At 36.2% G+C, this 19,845-nt stretch overlaps 1 protein-coding gene across 1 annotated transcript in view; it reads right to left on the reverse strand.

The window, feature by feature from the left end:
- Nucleotides 1-19,845, reverse strand: part of LOC148940258 (NFX1-type zinc finger-containing protein 1-like) — a 156,246-nt gene that overhangs the window by 127,589 nt on the left and 8,812 nt on the right. Inside the window, exon 3 of the mRNA XM_089106117.1 lies at nt 9,543-9,720. Coding sequence (XP_088962243.1) covers nt 9,543-9,720 — 178 coding nt within the window. The remainder of the gene's footprint in view (nt 1-9,542; nt 9,721-19,845) is intronic.

Here is a 19,845-nt window from a genome sequence, read left to right on the forward strand (position 1 = left end):
ATTTTTTAGTACTTTCATAAGAGCTATTTATTCTAATTAACGGCCTTTTTGATTAAGCGGTCATTTTTAAAGAATTGGAACAAAATTTGAACTTTAGCTTAAAGAGCGAGGTATTGACTAGGGGGCGAACCCCCTAATATGCGTATTAAAAATCTATGAATATAGAAGTTCGTTACGTGAGTTAATTCGTAAGTTACGTATATTTATTACTAATAAAAACGTTCGTAAATAAAATTAAACAAGTTTCGAGAAAGCCATTTAACCAAATAAAAATAAATTAATATGCAAATTTTGTTTTAATTATCAAACAGTTCGTGGTAACGAACTGTAAGTAAGGAGCGACCCGGCTCAATGGTAACCGAAACTCTAAAAAACTGAATTTTGACACCAATACATACATTAAATGAATCAGATTTTAATTCTGATTTCAAATATATAAGTTTCATCAAGTTTAAGCTTACCAATCAAAAGTTACACGCCTGAGAAAATTTGGCTGATTATCGAAAAAAGGGGGAAAGACCCCCTAAAAGTTATAGAACCTTAATGAAAATCACAACATCATATTCAGCATATCAGAGAACCCAACTGTAGAGGTTTCAAGCTCCTATCTACAAAAATGTGGAATTTTCCATTTTTTGCCAGAAGAAAGATCACGGATGCGTGTTTACTTGTTTGTTTTTTTTGTGCTTTTTCCCAGGGGTAATCGTATTGACCCAGTGGTCCCAGAATATCGTAGGAGGGCTCATTGGACCGGAAATTAAAAGTTCTACTGCCCTTTTTAAGTGACCAAAAAAAATGGAGGGCAACTAGGCCCCCTTCCACGCTCATTTTTTTCTCAAAGTCACCCAATTAAAATTTTGAGATAGCCATTTTTTCAGCATAGTCGAAAATCTATTAAATATGTCTTTTAGGATGACTTAATCCCCCACAGTTCCCAGGGGAAGGGCTGCAAGTTATGAACTTTGCCCATTGCTTACATATTGTATTGGTGATTGGGAAGTATACAGACATTTTCAGGAAGGATTTTTTTCTGGTGGGGGGGGGGGGGGCTGGAGGAGCTGGTTACTCGGGAGAATATTTCCGTGGAGGATGTTTTTTGGGGTAAGGGACATTTCTATGAAGATTTCCAAGGCGCCAGATTTCCAAGCATTATTTAAAAAACGATCAGAAATTAAATTTTAAAAAAACAAGTTTTTTCAACTGAAAGTAAGAAGCAACATTAGAACTTAAAACGAACAAAAACTATTACGTATATGAGGGGGGTCTCCCCCAAGTCAATACCTCGCTCTTTATTCTACAGTTTTTTTTAGTGCTTTCAAAAGAGCTATCTATTCTAATTAAACGGCCTTTGTGATTCAGGGGTTTGTGAATTAAATTTGTTTTAATTTTTAACGTAAAGAGCGTGGTAGGGGAGAACGGGGCGAAATTGGACAGGGGCGAACTTGGACGTCGAACCTGACATCTAGCCTATTGCTTCTATCGATCCACAAAAAAATAGGGTAGATGGGGCTTATGTATGTCTACATTGGCGGGAAGTTTGAAATTTAGCGGAACTGTTAGCACCAGGATAAGACGTAAGAAAGTTTTTTGATGCTAAAAAAAAATCTGGGAGTCGCAACATCAGCTCGATTTGCGGTAACAAAAGGTGGTAGTTTTCCTTTGTTGTTGATGTTGTACAGTTGCTAGATACATCCTCTATCTATGCCCTGAGTTTGATTTGTCTATTCCGAGTACTTCTTTTTCAGGACGCCATTTTCTAAAATTGGTTCGATAGGGGCGACATTGGACAGCAATTCGGGGGCGACTTTGGACACTGTCCAAGGTCGCCCCGTGTGTCCAACTTCACCCCGTGCTATTTTTGTTTATCATTTTAGAGAATGTCTTTGCCTCTTTAGAGGCAATTTTTAGAGAATTTCTTAACTAATATTTGGAGTTTGTCGATGATGCTAGATGGCGTTTCTTGTGTGTAGATGTGTTTTTTTTTTCGCACAATACAACGAGGCTAAGTTGGCTGTTTCATTAGCTTAATGAAAGGAGCAACATTAAAACTTAAAACAAACAGAGATTATTACGTATATCCCCTCCTCAACGCCTCACTATTTACTACGCTAAAGTTTGACTCGTTCTCACAACTCTATTTTCTTAAAAAATAAAAAATTTTAGCGTAAAGAGCGAGGCGTTGAGGAGGGGACAACCCCTTTCATATACGGAATAATTTCTGTTCGTTTTAAGTTTTAATTACGCTCCTTACTTTCAGTTAAAAAAACTTGTCTTTTGTAATTTAATTTCAGAACGTTTTTGAATTAATGCAGCTTCAATTTTGGCTCATCGTACATGAATAATTCAAACAAAATTTGTATATCAATTTTATTTATTTTTGGCTAAATGGCTTTCTCGAAATTTTGTTCTGACGTAACTTATGAATTCACTCACGTAACAAATTATATTTGTATATTTTTATTACGTAGTTTAGGGGGTTCACCCCCTAGTCAATACCTGACTACGCTGAAGTTCAAATTTTGTTCCAATGCTTTAAGAGGCTGCTGGCTTCCTCTTAACCAGGCAATGGCTGCTGGCTTCAATTCAGTGGTTGTGAATCTGTTCTTCGACAACCTGCAGAAACTCTACGAAAAATTCAAGTTCCCACCAAACCGTAACTGGAGCTGTGATGAGACTGGGGTTCCTACTGTACTGCCAGCTCCAAAAGTAATCGCAAGGAAAGGATCGAAGCAAGTTTCCCAGACAGTGTCAGCAGAGAGGGGAAAATGTTACAATGCTCGGGTTTATTTCAGCCACTGGTCAAGCTCTTCCCCCCGTTTTTATAATCCCACGGGTGAAAATGAACGACCAGCTTTTTCGAGAAGGCCCCCCAGGATGTCTCGGGCCTTCTCACCCTAGTGGTTGGATGACTTCCATCTACTATTTAGCTACTATTGAGCACTTCATCAAGCTTGTGAAGCCATCGAAAGAAGACCCTATGCTACTGCTACTTGGCAACCACAATAGCCATGTTTCGGTGTAATTAGCGCGGCTATGCAAAGATAATTGGGTCCACCTCCTGACCTTTCCTCCCCATTGTTCCCACCGCTTACAGCTATTGGACGTCTCTGTCTACGGACCATTCAAGTTTGCGATGAGAGAATCACTGAACACCTGGTTGCAGATCCTTCCAGGTCAACGAATTACGATTCACGAGACTGCCCAGCTCTGCAAAGAACCATTCCTTCACAAGTTCAACCCGGAAAATATAACAGTTGGTTTCACGAAAGCTGGAATTTGTCCCTTCAATAGAAGTGTATTTTCTGAGGTAGACTTTCTACCTGCTGAGGTGACAAATCGTCAACCCCCGGACAATTCGTTACTCGATATGGAGCCAATACCCTCTCCCTCTCCTTCTCCACCTTCTCGTCCCCAAAGCGAGCTAGGAAAACAGACTCCTGAAGCAGTAAGACCCTATCCAAGAGCAGATATGACAAAGCCCAGAAGGAATGCGAGAAAGCAAGGTCGAACTCGTATTCTTACCGATACACCCGAAAAAGATGCTTTAGAAGCTGAAGAAGGAGCGAGAAAGGAAAAGCAGAGTAAAAAGCCTATGCCCAAGCAGGCCAAGCAGCTGACTGCCAAGAAAAGAAAGCAAATTGAATCTCCAGTGGAAAGTAGTGGTGATGACGTTGAACTTGACAACAATTCATCTGACGATTCTCTGCACATCCATGATGCTGATAAGGATGACGTAGACAAGAAAATTCAAGCCGAAAACTTTGTTCTTGTCAAGTTCGAGTATGGAAAGAAGAAAGCCCTTGTGTATTATGTTGGCGTAGTTCTTGATGTTGTAGAAAAGCAGTTTGCGAGGGTTAACTTTCTTCGGAAACAAGGGGACAAATTCATGTTTCCTCAGCTTCCCGATATTGCTGAGATAGACATTACCGACATAGAACTGAAGCTTCCTGTCCCCTCTTCAGCTGGTGGAACCGGTCGTGCAGTTCAGGGGCTTGTCTTCGGTTTTGATCTTTCGAGGTACGCTTTGAAATGACAATTCTAGTTGAAACCCGGATGCCCGTGCAATGTTCCTGGCTGATTTTTTTATGCGATTTTGAGTTTTCATATGATTTTGAGTGATTATGTATTATTTTATACGAATATTCTGTATTTGGATAAAGTTTAATTGCTTAAAACTGTCTTGTCCAAGGTCGCCCCATGCCTGTCCAATTTCACCCCGTGTACGGGGCGAAACTGGACACTTGACAAGGTCCTACTTTCATGGTACTCACGCTTCAGGGTGATCTTTAAGAAATCTGAAAAAAAATTCACCATTATTTGCCAGACTTTTACCTTTCTAACGACCCACACTAAATTGTTTTATGTCAATCCAGTACCTAGTTATGCTTGGAAAACTAAAAAGTGTCCAAGTTCACCCCGTTCTCCCCTATTGACCAAGGGGAGAACCCCCTCATATACGTAATAAGATATACGTAATAAAAAAATAATAATAATAAAAACAAGCGATACGGCTCAATAGTAATCGAAACTTTTAAAAACGGAATTTTGATGTAAATAAATGTATCAAAAGAATGGGCTAATAATGCTGACTCTAAATATATAAATTTTATTAAGTTTAGTATTACTCATCAAAGGCTACGAGCCTGAGAAAATTTACCTGATTTTTTAAAGAGGGGGGAAACATCCCCTACAAGTGAAAGAATTTTAATGAAAATTACACCGTCAGATTCATCGTATCAGAAAACCCTATTTCATAAGGGTTCAAGCTCATATCTGCAAAAATCTGCAACTTTGTATTTTTTGCCAGAAGAAAAATATACGAATATAGAAGTTCGTTACGTAAGTTAATTTGTAAATTACGTCAGAACCAAATTTAGAGACAGCCATTTAGCAAAAGAAGAGTAAAATTTTTATGCAATTTTTTTTTACTTGTTCAATGACGGTGAACCAAAATAAAAGCTGCATTAATTAAAAAACGATCAGAAATTAAATAAAAGAAACAAGTTTTTTAAACTGAAAGTAAGGAGCAACATTAAAACTTAAAACGAACAGAATTTATTCCATGTATGAAAGGGGCTGTCCCCTCCTCAACGCCTCGCTCTTTACGCTAAAGTTTTACTCTGTCTCACAACTTTATTTTTTTAAATAATAAAAAACTTTAGCGTAAAGAGCGAGGCGTTGAGGAGGGGACAGTCCCTTTCATATACGGAATAATTTCTGTTCGTTTTAAGTTTTAATGTCGCTCCTTACTTTCAGTTTAAAAAACTTGTTTTTTTTTATTTAATTGTTAGTAAAACCGTTGTTTAAATGGTCGTTACGAAGAACGACCTATAGCTTTGTGATGCCATGATAAATCTTATTTCTAGTATTGAGGAATGCTAACTTTTTCCTTTGGTAGAAAATTAGCCCAATTACTTTCGTATATAAAGAAGGGCGCCAGTTCAATGCGGAATTGCACTATGAATTTCAACTTAATGGTAGTAACTTAATGGTAAGGCTCGGTAATCATATCTGTAATTACTGTTCGGCAAGTTTCGGCAATTACTTCATCGTGAAATTTTAAACATAAATGAATTTTGTAAGTAGATAAATAGGTGTTCAATAAGAATATCTAACGTTCACTCTAAGCAGGGGTGGATCCAAAGGGAGGCAAAGGCACCTTCCTCCATAAAACAGGTCAGAATTTCCACTAATTACAGGAGAGGGGCAAAAATACCAGTGAAGGTGCCCATGTTTCCCTGATTCCCCTCGCCCCCAAATATAAATTCTGTATCTGCCCTTGGCTTTTAGTGCACAGTGTAAAAGACAGTGTAGAGTCATAGTTGCGCAGATGTGGTTGCATGGGCGTAGGCAGCATATTGTCTAGGGGGGGGGCAGTCGATTGTGTGATGGAGGGGGAGATGAAGTTATGTCGGCATGGGCTTACGTATCATCTTTCATAGGGGAGGGGGCTGCCACTTCTTTGATGAAGGACGGAGGGGGGAGCCGAACTTATATTGGCAGTTCACAAAACCTTACATTGCCAGCAAGTCCTAGCATATTTATGAAATTCTCATTAATAAGTAATCGCCAAAAATTATACTAAATCCTCAATTTGCTTCAATATATTGATGATTGTCAGTACATTGATGAATGTCCAAATATAGGGACCGATATTTAGACATTTCTGTTAATTTCCAGTTTTTTCAACCATATACCTTTTACCAACTGCTTTTCCAACCATCTGCTTTTTCAGCCATATCTAATGTAAATTTGAAGGTCTAGGGGGGGGAGGGCAGCTGCCCCCCTGTCTCCCCCTCCCTACGCCCATGTGTGGTTGTGCACCCTGGTTCAGACCATCTAACGTGGCAAGTTATCAACGAATTCATGGGAAGAAAAAATTGCAGCCATTCTCCTTGTATTGATATTACGGGCACCTCTGTAAGTGGTAAAGTTGTTGTCACCGATCATTTTGGTCATTTTTATTCAAAAATAGGATCTTCAGTTCATGAGAGTGCTAGAAATGATTCAATTTTTTTTTTTCAGATGAAATTGTGGATGATCGAGGGGTAAGACTGGAGTTTCGGTTTGAAAAATGAACAAGTGATGAGGTTATAAAAATTGTTAAGAAAATTAAATCAAATTCTGCTGGGATTGATGGTGTAAATCTAGAGACATTTAAAGCCACAAGGATGTATCTACTTCCTTCCTTGCTTCAAATTATTAACATATTCCTGACCACAGGTACCTTCCCAGATGCTTTGAAACAGGCTAAAGTAATACCTCTATTCAAAGGATGTTAAAAGTCAGTTATGGATGATTGAAGACCAATCTCAATATTGCCGCTGTTCCCAGAGATACTTAAGAAAGTGGTCCATCACCGCCTTTATGATCATATTACGATGCATGGCCTATTAAGTGACACTCAGTTTGGTTTTTGGAGAGGCCAGTCTACTAGTAATCCTGCTATTCACCTCGTTGAATTCGTAAATAATTGTCTAGAAAAGGGCGAAATTCCCCTCACAGTATTCTTTGATTTTAAAGAGACTTCTGATACAGTAGATTTTAGTATTTCATTGCGCAGATTGGAATGTATATGTATAAAAGGATTATTCTTAAAATTGTTGAAAGTTATTTGAATGGCATGTTTATTAATCTTGTGATTGATGATGTCGCTTCTGTCCCGTTTCCTGTAACTTGTGGGGACCCACAAGGCTCGGTGCTTGGTCCTCTTCTGTATTTTGTATACGTTCATACGAGGAGTTTTACCTGCAAGATTCTTGTGTGACCTCGTTTGCTGACGACACTGCTTCAACATTTTCTAGTCGGTGTTTATATAGTTTGATTTTGAAGGCTAATCGTGTTTTAAAAAGTTTTCAGGTTTTTACTAGTTTAAGCTTACTATCTGTTAATATTGCGAAGACTAGGTTTATTTTATATTCAAGGGTGGGTGAGCCCCGGGGCATTAACGAGAAGTTTGTTTGCGAAGGAAAAAGTGAAACAAGTGCACGAGACACGATACCCTGGTTTCTACCTAGATTGCAATCTTTCATGGAAACGACATAGCGATAGTATTGCAAAGAAAATCCCACGAGGACATGAGTAATTCGACATTTTAAGAGTTTTTTAACACCACAATTTTATTACTTTTATATAATGCTTTAATCAACCCTTGTATTTTATATGGATTTGTGTTATGGTCAAGCAACTTTTATTCTAATTTTAAACGAATACAAATTCTTCAAAACAAAGTGATTCGACTTATTGGTGGATACTTGGAGAAAGTTAATGACACTGAGGCATGTTTTTCGGATGTTTTATTCTGTTTTATACAAGTCATGAACCTGTCTTGGCTTTTCTCTGTCTACAATTGGTCATGTTTTGATGCAACCTATGCAACCTACTGCAAAATACTTGATAATTTTAATTCAAAATCAACGGACTCGGTCGACTCGGTTTTTTAACACCACAAATTTTATTACTTTTATATAATGCTTTAATCAATCCTTGTATTTTATATGGATTTTTGTTGTGGTCAAGCAACTTTTATTCTAATTTTAAACGAGTACAAATTCTCCAAAACAAAGTGATACGACTTATTGGTGGATACTAGGAGACAGTTAATGACACTGAGGCATTTATAATAAACTTGAAGGGCTTAATTTTGTGTAACTTTGTGAATACCAAGCAGGAATATTCTCGTATCAGTGTTGGAACTGTATCTGTCCTGACGTATTTCATGGTTTTTACAGAGAAAATAAATCAGTTCATAGTTATAGTACCCCCAATCCTGATAATCTAGTCACTGATACAGAAGTGGAACTAGAGCAGGTTATTCTTCTAGGACCTAAGGTCTGGAATTCTCTTCCAGAGAGCATTCGGGTGGCGGAACACCTTGGTTTATTTAAGAGAATAATGGAAAATATTCTTTCGGGTCTTGCTTCCTAGATGTTCTTTTATTTTTTATTTTTTTTTTTTTTTTTTTGCATATTTGTTTTTATTTTCATGATTAGAGATTAGTCATAATTTGGTTGTTTTGTTTCCTTTTTTTGTTGGTTTATAAAGAGTTTTGTTTGTTATATGTTACATATATATATGTTATATGTTACGTTTGTTATATATTAGGTCGCTCAATATAAAGTGCTTTCATATCTTTCTTTGGACAGCCACTTGGGTTAATCTTATGTGTTATGTCATTTTACAACTAAACGAATTGAACTGAAAAAATTTACTTAAATATATTGTGAATTTCCGAATGTCGACTGTTGTTATCTCTCAATATAAATGTACCATTTTAAAACGACCAACAATCACTAACCAGCATGATGTTTCTTATGCGGTAGATTTTCAGGTACTTTCGCATTGTCAGGGCCTCTCGGCTTAAACACTATAGACTCGCAATGATAAAACCCGTTTTGTGACGTCTTATCTGTTGTAGAGCAGGCAATGATAGTAAGGTTTTCATCGCGTATACGATAGTAAACTGTGTTTTTTTGGATTTTAGGGGGGAAGGGACCTAGGTTAGGTTAGGTTACGTATTTAATATATGCAATGCTTTATCCCCCCCCCCTAATGTAAAAATATATAGCCCAAATTTGTTTCTAGACTATTATATATTCATCCTAATTCATTTTATTTCATTAGCATTAATTAAACTTGACTTTTTAGAGAGGCCCGGATAATGCGAAAGTACCGATGTTACTTATCACTCATCGCTGAATTGCAGCTTCTTAAAGTTTTTAGGCGACGATGCCTTAATTAGCCATATACGATAGCTTTGCAAATACGAACAGGTACAACCCCTGTAGGGAAAGGGGAGGAGGTACATTTTTCTTCTAAGGGGAGGGTGGATTAAAATCATAAAATTAAATTTCCATGCCCCATTTTTTCGCTTGGTTCCTTATACTGACCTTGGCACACTACCCCCTGTCCTTGCAGACAGGGATAAATATTCAGTTAAACTCATCACTACCCAATCCCTGGGTTTCTTGTAAATATTTCTTTTAGACATAGTATTTCACTTTAATTTAAACTCAAATTTATTTTTTTAGAAAAACAAGTACCTATTTCCTCTCTCCCATATTCTTCTTCTTCATCATCTTGCATTTGTTCTTTCTTTGCAGGGTCAGTGAAAGAGGCAGGTAAAAAGTTGAAATTTGACTCAAAAAACGTCATTGCGGAAAATAGGAAGTCTAATTGAGAAAATCCAAGCCACCGAGCTATCAAACTCTTGCCGTTTGCCTAAAACCAAAATACATCTTAAATGGTGAACTGTACCGTAGAAGTTATATTGTGTATACATAGTAAAGGGGAGAGGGTAAGCTCGTCAACAGTAAAAGCAATGGCTATTTTACATTATTTCAAGTGATGGCCTAAAATTAATTTAAATTATTGAATTTTGGAGAGAATCCCTTCCTCCCAACTCCCCTCACCCACGTAAAACAACAACAAGAACTCAATCAAATATCTTTTCTTTTATATGTTACTCCAATATTTGTAAACTTTTTCGTATGCTGGCCAATGGTCTGTATAGCGCAGGTAATACCCATCTCCTGGTTCACTGCCTTCGACCGGGAGTGCAAGCCGTGGTTGTTCGCAAATCATCCGACCTTTGCCGTGTTTTTCTCCCAGACTTCTCCAGGTACCCACTTGCAGCTGGATGGACTCTGACTGTGCTTATAGAGTAGCACCGTTGACCCCCATTCAAAACCATACAACCTGCGACACCAGGACTCAAACCCCTCTCCTCACCCACAAGCAAAAATCAACTCTAGCGTGATGTTGTAGGGTAAACTCGAGAACAAACCGGTTTCTTCGTTGCTTTAAAAACAAATTTGGGCTATATATTTGCACATTAGGGGGGGGGGGGTAAAGTAGGTACAATTATTCTGCATATTATGAAGTAAGAATGTTCCGCGCGGGGTATAGTCCGGGGGGTATTTTCCACAGGAGGGGGGGGGGTATTTTCTGTTGGGGGTATTTTCCGGTGATTCTTTTCCGTGGGGGGGGGTATTTTGCGTGGGGGTATTTTCCGTGGGGGTATTTTCCGTGGGGGGTATTTTCCGTGCGGGGTATTTTCCATGGGGGGTATTTTCCGTAGAGGGTATTTTCCGTGGGGGGTATTTTCCACGGGGGGTATATTCCGCGGGGGTTATTTTCCGCGGGGGGCATTTCCCTTGGGGGGTATTTTCTGGGGGGTATTATCCGCGGGGGTATTCTCCGGGGGAGGGGGTAATCACCGAGGGGGTAAACACCGGCCACCCCCATCCGTGTGCTTTAACTGAAAATTTAAATAATTTCCCCAAAAAAACTCAAAGGTTTGAAAATTCTCAAGATAGTTAACAATAACAATACATGCTTAACATACTTTTTGACGCATAAAACTATTATATTTCTCACGATACCAAGCTCAGGATTTCAATCTCAAGATCTTAGGAAAGTCCCAAGGAAGGGTAGCACTGCCCTCTCTGGTAAATGTCCAGATGAGAAGGATTAGAACGAGAAGAATGTAATGAAAAGAACACCTACTGCTGTCGTTGATACCCGTTTACACCTTTTAATAGACATTTGTGTGACGAAAATACAGAGATGTTTCTCCCCGCAAAGGTAACGTCAAATGTGGATCTCCGAAATATATAGCTAGGGCACTAGCTCTTACTTCCACAAGTTTGGTCGAAGTTTTATCTTTTTGTCATATGCAATGATAGCATGAATTTAGGAGCCCCCCTCCTCTTCTGCAGAACATGGATTGTGTGTTGACACACAAATGCCCAGCTAGACCCCTGACTCTTGCTTCCCAAAAAGACCCCCTCCTCCGCAGCTCCCAGAAGGTTTAATTTTTAGAAATAAATTTGCTTTTCTTCAAGCTTGGCCTAGATCCAACGATCTTTTCTGTTGGATGTCCTGATTAGAAAAAGTTAGGAATTTCTACCCTTTTCTATCTTCCACAGAAGTCAGATCAAGTTCTGGACCAAGCAAGGCATAATGAGGATAACAGCTCTTACTTTCTATGAAGTTTAATTAAGCAAGATCTATCAGTCTTTTCTCGTAGATGTCCTAAAGCAAGATATAAGCAATCCCCTTCCCCTATAGAGGTTAGATTGCATCGAGACACCCCAAAAACACAGCTAAGTCACTGACTTTTGTTTCTCATCAAGCTTGGTTAAGACAGGACAAAACCTCCTGGAAGATCAACAAGTGACAAGTACTTGAAAAACCCCCGCGGATAGAGAAAAGAGGTATCTGCTTCGAAATCTATTTTATATCAACCTAATTACTAATTTGGCTTTTTGGTTCGTCGAAGAAACAACTTAAACCTCCGGTGCCAAGGTCTTATCAAGGTGAAATATCGCACTTATGTTAACCCCTGTTTCAAACTCAAACAACGCATATGCAGCACCTGCAACACACCTGCAGCATACTACACTTATTGCAGTCTAAAATACTTCCAAGAAAGCACCAATCTAACCTTAGCGTAAGGAGCGAGGGGTTGAGGGGATGGTAGGTCCTTTACTTACAAGCGGGAAATTTTTTCTGTCTCAACAGCTTAATTTAATCTAATTTTAAATAACTTTTATTTTTAATCTAATTAATGATAAATTTATTTAAATCTTTTCCATTTGAAAATTTCTAAATAATTTTATTATAATAATAAAAATTGTAAATAAACGACATGAATCACTTATTTAACTCAAAAACAGATTAGGTCTTAAGTTTACTATATGAAATCATTAAAGGTAAGAAAAAAATGAAAGCAACAAAGTAAAGTAAATGAAACGTTTAGATAAGGATAAAAATATGTGTTGCCGCTTATCAAACTCATAAAGAGATTAGGTTTATTGTTTAGTATTTGACATCATTGAAGTACCAAGGGCGGTTAAAGTGAAATCTTATCGTTAGAACACATCCAGGGGATATACTGTGTTTGAGCCCTCTCCTCCTAACAAATATTTCTCTGTCTCTTGAACTGATTTTAAAAATCCCCTTGAAAAAACTACTATTCCATAAGTAAAAGAAATTTTCCGACGCATAAATTTGTAATAAAAATGCAGATAAAAAAAACCCTGAGGAGCATGCGTAGCTATGCTGGCTTGAGGCAGCTTGATGCTGCGGTGATTTGTTAGCAGCAGGGTTGCCACCGTCAGTAGGATTTTACTAGATCTAGTAAAAAAAAAAAAAATCTAGTAAATTTAGAGGATCTAGGAAATTTTCCGAAATCAAGTAAAAACTAGTAAAAAGTTTATAGTAAACAAAACTTTTTTTTATTTTCCATGAATTCAGGGAAAAAAATTATCGTAAACATATGACAATTTCCAATTTTTGCTTTTGTGTTTTACAATTTACAATTTTGCTTGTCTGTTTCAGAGACAGACAATTAGTCACCTATTTTCATAAACAGACACTTCACTTCCGGCGTCTAAAGGTCGACAAAATCAGCTTTCTGTGTATCAAATCTTACCAAGTAAAAATGAAGCTATAATGACACTTGGATTTGTGATGATCGGGAATCTATTGGAATCAAAACAAAAGCCAACCACCCAAGGAGATTAGTTGAATCTCCTCAGTTTGAAAATTTTTATTGAGAAAAAAGGAGCATGTTGAGAGAAATTAAAAGTAAGTAGAAATATAACATTTTATACATATATATATATATATATATATATATATACATATATATATATATATATATATACACACACACACACACACACACACACACACGCACATGCACACATGCACACACGCACACGCGCACACGCACACGTACACACGAACACACTCACACACACACCCAAACACACACTCACAAACACACACACGCACACACACACACACATATATATATATATATATATATATATATATATATAGTGCCGAGGCCCGGCTCCACCACCAGGCCCCAGCACTCGGCACGCAGCAGGATTCTATATATGGATTCTCACTGTCGCTTGTTTTCTAAACGCAGACAATTTGAGCCTTTTCTTGATGTCATGACGTCCAAATGGACCTTAGATTAGAAGTAGTGCCTTTGTAAAATTTTATTTTTCTTATTGGATCTTTAACCTTTGCCTCGGCTTGTCTTTTGTCATTATGAAAGGCATATCGCCGAACCTTTGTTTCTTTCAATTGTTCAGGTGGTGGGACAAAATTTCTTTTTCTTCTAACGATTTATCTAGTCCAGGTTTTTAATTTTACAAGGTTTGGAATGCATTAACGGTTGTCTTTTGTCAATACGAAAGATGTATCACCGAACCTTTTGTTCCATTTAATTGTTCAGGTGGCGTGACAAGAACTTCTCATGTTTTTAGTGATTTATCCAGTCCATATTTTTGATTTTCAGAAGTGTGAAAAGCATTGATGACCTTACCCATGTTAAAGTCCTAAACAAAACCCTCATTTCTATCATTTTCAATTTGTATGGTTCGTTACACCTCGGCTTATTTTTCGTCATTACGAAACACGTATCGCCGAACCTTTCTTTTTTTAACAAAGGTATGGGGCATGCGACAGGCTTCTATATATAGATTCTCACTGTCGCTTGTCTTTGAAACACAGACAATTTGAGCCTTTTCTTGATGTCATGACGTCCAAATGGACCTTAAATTAGAAGTGGTGACTTTGTAAAATTACATATTTTTTTTTATTGGACCTTTAACTTTTACCTCGGTTTGTATTTTGTCATTATCAAATACACGTCGCCAAACCTTTGTTTCTTTTAATTGTTCAGGTGGTGGTACAAAACTTCTTTTCCTTCCAACGATTTATTTAGTACAGGTTTTTGATTTTACAAGGCATGGACGGCATTGACGACCATCTTTGTTTCTTTCAATTGTTCAGGTGGTGGGACAAAAACTTCTTCTTTTGCCTTGGCTTGTCTTTTGTCATGATGAAAGACATATCGCCAAACCTTTGTTTCTTTTAATTGTTCAGGTGGTGGGACAAACTTTTTTTTCTTCCAGCGATGTATCCATTCAATATTTTTGATTTTCAAAGGAATGGTATGTATTGATGACCTTATCCATGTCAAAATCGAAAACCCAATCATCATCGCTATCATTTTCTATTTGTTTCCTTCGTTACACCTCGGTTTATTTTTCGTCATTATAAAATTTATACCGCTGAGTCTTTGGTTTCTTTATACCAAGGTATGGTAAGTACTGATAACCCTATACATGTCAAGATTCCAAACACAGTAATCTTTGCTATCTTTTCTAGTTTTGACACGTTTGATTCTCGCTGTCCAGGTTGGTTTGAATTGATTTGCTGCTTTTCGGTTTCATTTCTGACACTTTCAGTTCGTCGGTGTTGAATGTCTTCAATCCGCGTGTTTGTTTGCCCTTTATTTTCATTTTTATCATGTTCTAACTGTTGTTTTCGCACATCTTCGAGCCGCCTGTGTCTCTGCTCTTCAATTTCATTTTTGATACAATTTTGGACTTTGATTACTTCAGGCAATTTAGCAATGGCCTTTTCATTAGCTGCCCGCGTTGGTGTCGTCATCAATGATATGCTAGGTTGCCGGTATTCCTGTCCCACCACGTTCAATAGCCTGTCAGTTGGTTCCGAGAACCCATTATCTATGGTACCCATTTCTACATGTTTCCGTTTTTTGAGTATTCCGATGGACATTATATTATACAAATAACTGATTAGTTGGAAACTGGTCAATCTTATTCATGCTCTGCATGACATCATATAAGAGAATACGTATATGATATCAATTTAGTGTCACAAAAAATGTTTATATGATGTAATGGCACAGCACATGACATCACTAAAAAAAATTAAAGCTTTTGACGGATTTTCTTCGACTTCTAACTTATCTAGATCTTCTTTTTAAGCAAGAATATCCCAAGATACCAATTTTCCCCAAAAAAATATGGAGCCGTTTTCGAGAACATACATAGGCTAGCCTACAAACATACATACACAATTGATACTCACATATACAGATAGTATATATATATATATATATATATATATATATATATATATATATATATATATATATATATATATATATATATATATATATATATATATATATATACTACTACTATACTACTACTACTACTACTACTACTACTACTACTACTACTACTAACTACTAACAACTCGCTGCAGCACCAAGCCGGCTGAGGCCAACACAGCTACGCACGCTCCTCCTCCATCCCAATCTATTCAAAGCCTCCCTCTTTACACCCTCCCAGGAAGACCCCATTTCTTTTAAATCTTTCTTTATGGCATCCTCCCACCAAGGAGGACCTGCTTTCCGTTTAGCCCTACACGGTTGGCCGAAAAGGACAATCTTCAGAAATCTGTCATCCTTCATCCGCACAATGTGCCCTAGCCATCTCAACCTTTCCTTCATTATAGCCCTAAAAAGCGGAATTGAACCACATTTTTCGTACAGCCTACTGTTTCGAATATGGTCAGGCAGTCGGATACCCCGAATAATCCGTTAGCAAGTTCTCTTGAAAGCATCTAGCAAATCTTCGTCCGCTTTTCGAAGCACCCATGCTTCAGAATCAAATTTGACAACTGTCAGCCCTGTAGCTTCCATTATTTTAATCTTGGTTTGCAGACTTATCTTCCTATTCTTCCAAACTTTTTTTAACTGTGAAAAAAGAATACCCTGAGCCTTGGCTATTCCACTTTTAACATCTTCACTGCTGCCTCTGTCTACTAATAATGCTAACAAGGTAGGTGACGTTGCCCACTTGACCTATCTTTTCATTACCAAATGTCACCTTTTCACACTTATTCCTAGTCTTACCGATTAAGTCTTCTTAACATTAATTTCCAAACATATTCTAGAACCCTGAACTCGCAAACCCTCTCAAAGTTCATTCATTTGCTCACACTTCCATCTAGGATGCTTAAATCATCAGAATAATTTAAGTCTAGGAGAATTTTACCTCCCCATTTGATTCCGTGGTCTCCCATTGCCTTTCCTGTGCTTCTTAAGACAAAGTCCATCAAAATGATCCATATAAACGAGGATAGAACACAGCCCTGCTTAACTCCTGATTTAATAAAACACCAGCTGCTAACCTCATTTCCTACCTTAAACGCAGCAGTGTTATTTTCGTACAAAGTACTAATCACTTTAATGTATTTGTCTGGTATACCATACAAGGGTAAAACCTTTGCTAAAGCTCTTCCATCAACATAATCGAAAGCTTGCTCATAATCTATAAAACTGAGGACCAAAGGTGTTTGACAACTCAGGCACTTCTCAATTATTATCCTTAGAGTGAAAATTTGGTCAACACATCCTCTACCTTTTTTCTAAAACCACACTGCTTTTCTCTTAAAACTTTGTCTACAGCATCTCTCAGTCTAAAAAGTATCATATTACTAAGTAAATTGCTAGCTACAAAGACCAGATTAATGCCTCGATAATTACCACACTCACTCTTATCATCTTTCTTATACAGTGGTTTAATTGAGGTTTTCCTAAAATCGTTAGGTACAACCCCTTTTTCAAAAATTAATTAAAAAAAACTTTCCGAAAAATAAGTTTTTCAAAGAAAATTAAAGGCAATTTTAAACTTAATATAAAAAGATAAAAATACATTTTAAAATTAAAACAAAACACGACCAGAAAATTACTATTAAAGAATAAATGAAACCCAAAAAGAACAGAAATTAAATAAACAATCATAGCAAAAACATACAACAAGTAATAATGTAAATGAATAAATAAACCTTAAACCGAGTAATGCTTGGAGTAAATATGAATATCAAGCTTAAAACGAAAAAAAATAATTTCCTATTGAAGTATAAATGAAACTTCAAATGAACAGAAATTAAATAAAAGATCAATACAAACAAACATACAATAGATATCAATGAAAAATGAATAAATAAATCTTAAACCGACTGAAAATTAAATTGAACAGGCAATTCGCGCTAGAAACAAACAAAAATCACTACAAGCAAGAGTTTGGGTATGACCTCCTTCTCTCACTGTAAAAGTCTAAAACCTATTGCGTCATTGGTACTTTGCTGAAAACCTATTTTATGACAAATATTTTCTTTTGTACTTAATATTGAAAATAAACATTAAAATTATAGTAACATTTTGAAATGATGAGCTTTCAGCAATTAATATCATTATGCATCAAATATTCATTTTAATTTATTAGCTCTTTTTAAAGTTGTTAAAGACGAATATAGTTTCACTACAAACAAGTGTTTGGATACTGCCTCCTTTCCTATCTGCAAATAAAAACCAAAAGCCTACTGCGTCATTGGCGCTTAACTGAACACGAATTATATTACAAATATTTTCTTTTCCAGTTCTTACAGTATTGAAAACAAAAATACAATTACAGTGAGATAAATTCTTGAACTGATGGATCTTTCAACAATTAATATCATTATACATCATTTAATCAGTTTGATGTTTTGTATACTTTCCAAGACTGTTAAGGACCCATATAGTTTTCAGTAAAGCGCCAATGACGCAGTAGGTTTTAAACTTTTACAGTGAGAGAAGGAGGTCATACCCAAACTCTTGTTTGTAGTGATTTTTGTTTGTTTCAAGTTTGATTTAATATTCAATTTAAGTTTCACTCGTTTTAAGATTTGTTTATTAATTTACATTAATATCTATTTTATGTTTGTTTGCCTTGATTGTTTATTTAATTTCTGTTCGTTTTAAGTTTCATTTATATTTCAATAGGAATTTTTTTTTCGTTTTATGCTTGATTTTTGATCATTACTCACTTTAAGATCTATTTATTCATTTATATTATTACTTGTTGTATGCTTTTGCTGCGATTTTTTATTTAGTTTCTGTTCGTTTTGGTTTTCATTTATTCTTTAGTGATAATATCTGGTCGTTTTTATTCTGAATCTTATCAGGTATTTGTATCTGCTTAGCTTAAGTTTGAATATGCTAATACATCTCGTTTAAGAACTTATATTTCGGTAAGTTTTTTTAACTAATTTTTGTTAGTTTTTGATGGAGAAAAATTTTAAAATTCCTCATACACAAGAGTTTTTAAAAATTCCTCATTTCAAAATCAAACTTTAAAAAAAATCAAATATTCATCAAAGTATCAAAACTGGTATCAAAGTAACAATATCAAAGTGAAAAAATGGGTTTGTGTCGATCTCGGAGTTTTTATTTATCTCATGTTTGATCTATTTTTAACAAAATTGGTATCTCAAAATTTTTGTCGGATGGGTTTGGGGAAAAAGGGTGTGTGGGGAATAATTATGCTTCGGTCTCTTTTGACTCTTTAAAATGAACTAGAAATTTCTATTTTCAATCATAAGAGCCCTCTCTGAAGTTTATACGACTATCCCTTCTATAAGAACCATATATATCCCCGGAGTATAACATACAACGCCTGTCTCTGGGACCTGGAGGGTTGTGTCGACCCTGGAGTTTTAATATCAGATGGTTGAACTATTTTTTGACAAAATAGTCACCTCAAATTTTTATCGGGTGGGTTTATCCATCCGTCTAAAATGATATAATGTATGGAGTGAATGTTTTTCATTGACTACTTTTTCAATATTTTCTGAACAGATTGTCATAGGCAAAGCTGTATATTTGTATTGATTCATTGATTTTATATAACTTATTTTTTTTAAATGATTAATTAGTTATGAAACGAATTATATTACAAATACTATGTTTGTACAACAACATGTGTCGACACCGGAGTTTTTGTTATCAGAGTTTTTGTTATACGAGTTTTTTTTTTTTACTTATTTTATCAGATTTTTTTTCAAATTATCCACCCATATTTGTGACAGAAATTATTATTATATTCAAGTAGGCCATCAGACGGCAAATCAAGCAATGTGTTTATTTTCAGCTTTACTCATGACATTGTAAAGATATGAAAAACGCAAATTTTGTCCAAGTTCAGCATAGTTAAGTGGCTTTTAAAAATCCTTGATTATTTTTAAATAAAATGGCTCCTTCAAAATTTTTATCTGATGTATTTGGGGGAAAAGGGCGTGAGGAAGGGGCTAGTTGCCCTTCGATCACTTTTGACTCTTAAAAACTGAACTAGAACTTCCGATTTTCAATCAAATGAGCCCTCTCTGAAGTTTATACGAGAATTCCTTCCAAAACAGCTATATATGCCCCCCAGGTATAACTTTACGATTAATTAGTATATATAATTATTATAACTAATGATTAATTAGTTATAAAACTAATTATATTACAAATATTATGTTTGTAAAACATGTGTCGACCCCGGAGTTTTCGTTATCTGACCTTTGAACTTTTTTTTTAATGGCTACCTCAAAATTTTTATCTGATGTATTTTGTGGAAAGAGGGCGTGGGAGGGTTAGTTGCCCTTTGATCACTTTTGACTCTTAAAAGCTGGACTAGA

The sequence above is a fragment of the Artemia sp. Qi Xiang Cuo genome, chromosome 20 (assembly GCF_049724085.1).
Source record: "Artemia sp. Qi Xiang Cuo chromosome 20, ASM4972408v1, whole genome shotgun sequence".
Classification (NCBI taxonomy): Eukaryota; Metazoa; Arthropoda; class Branchiopoda; order Anostraca; family Artemiidae; genus Artemia; species Artemia sp. Qi Xiang Cuo.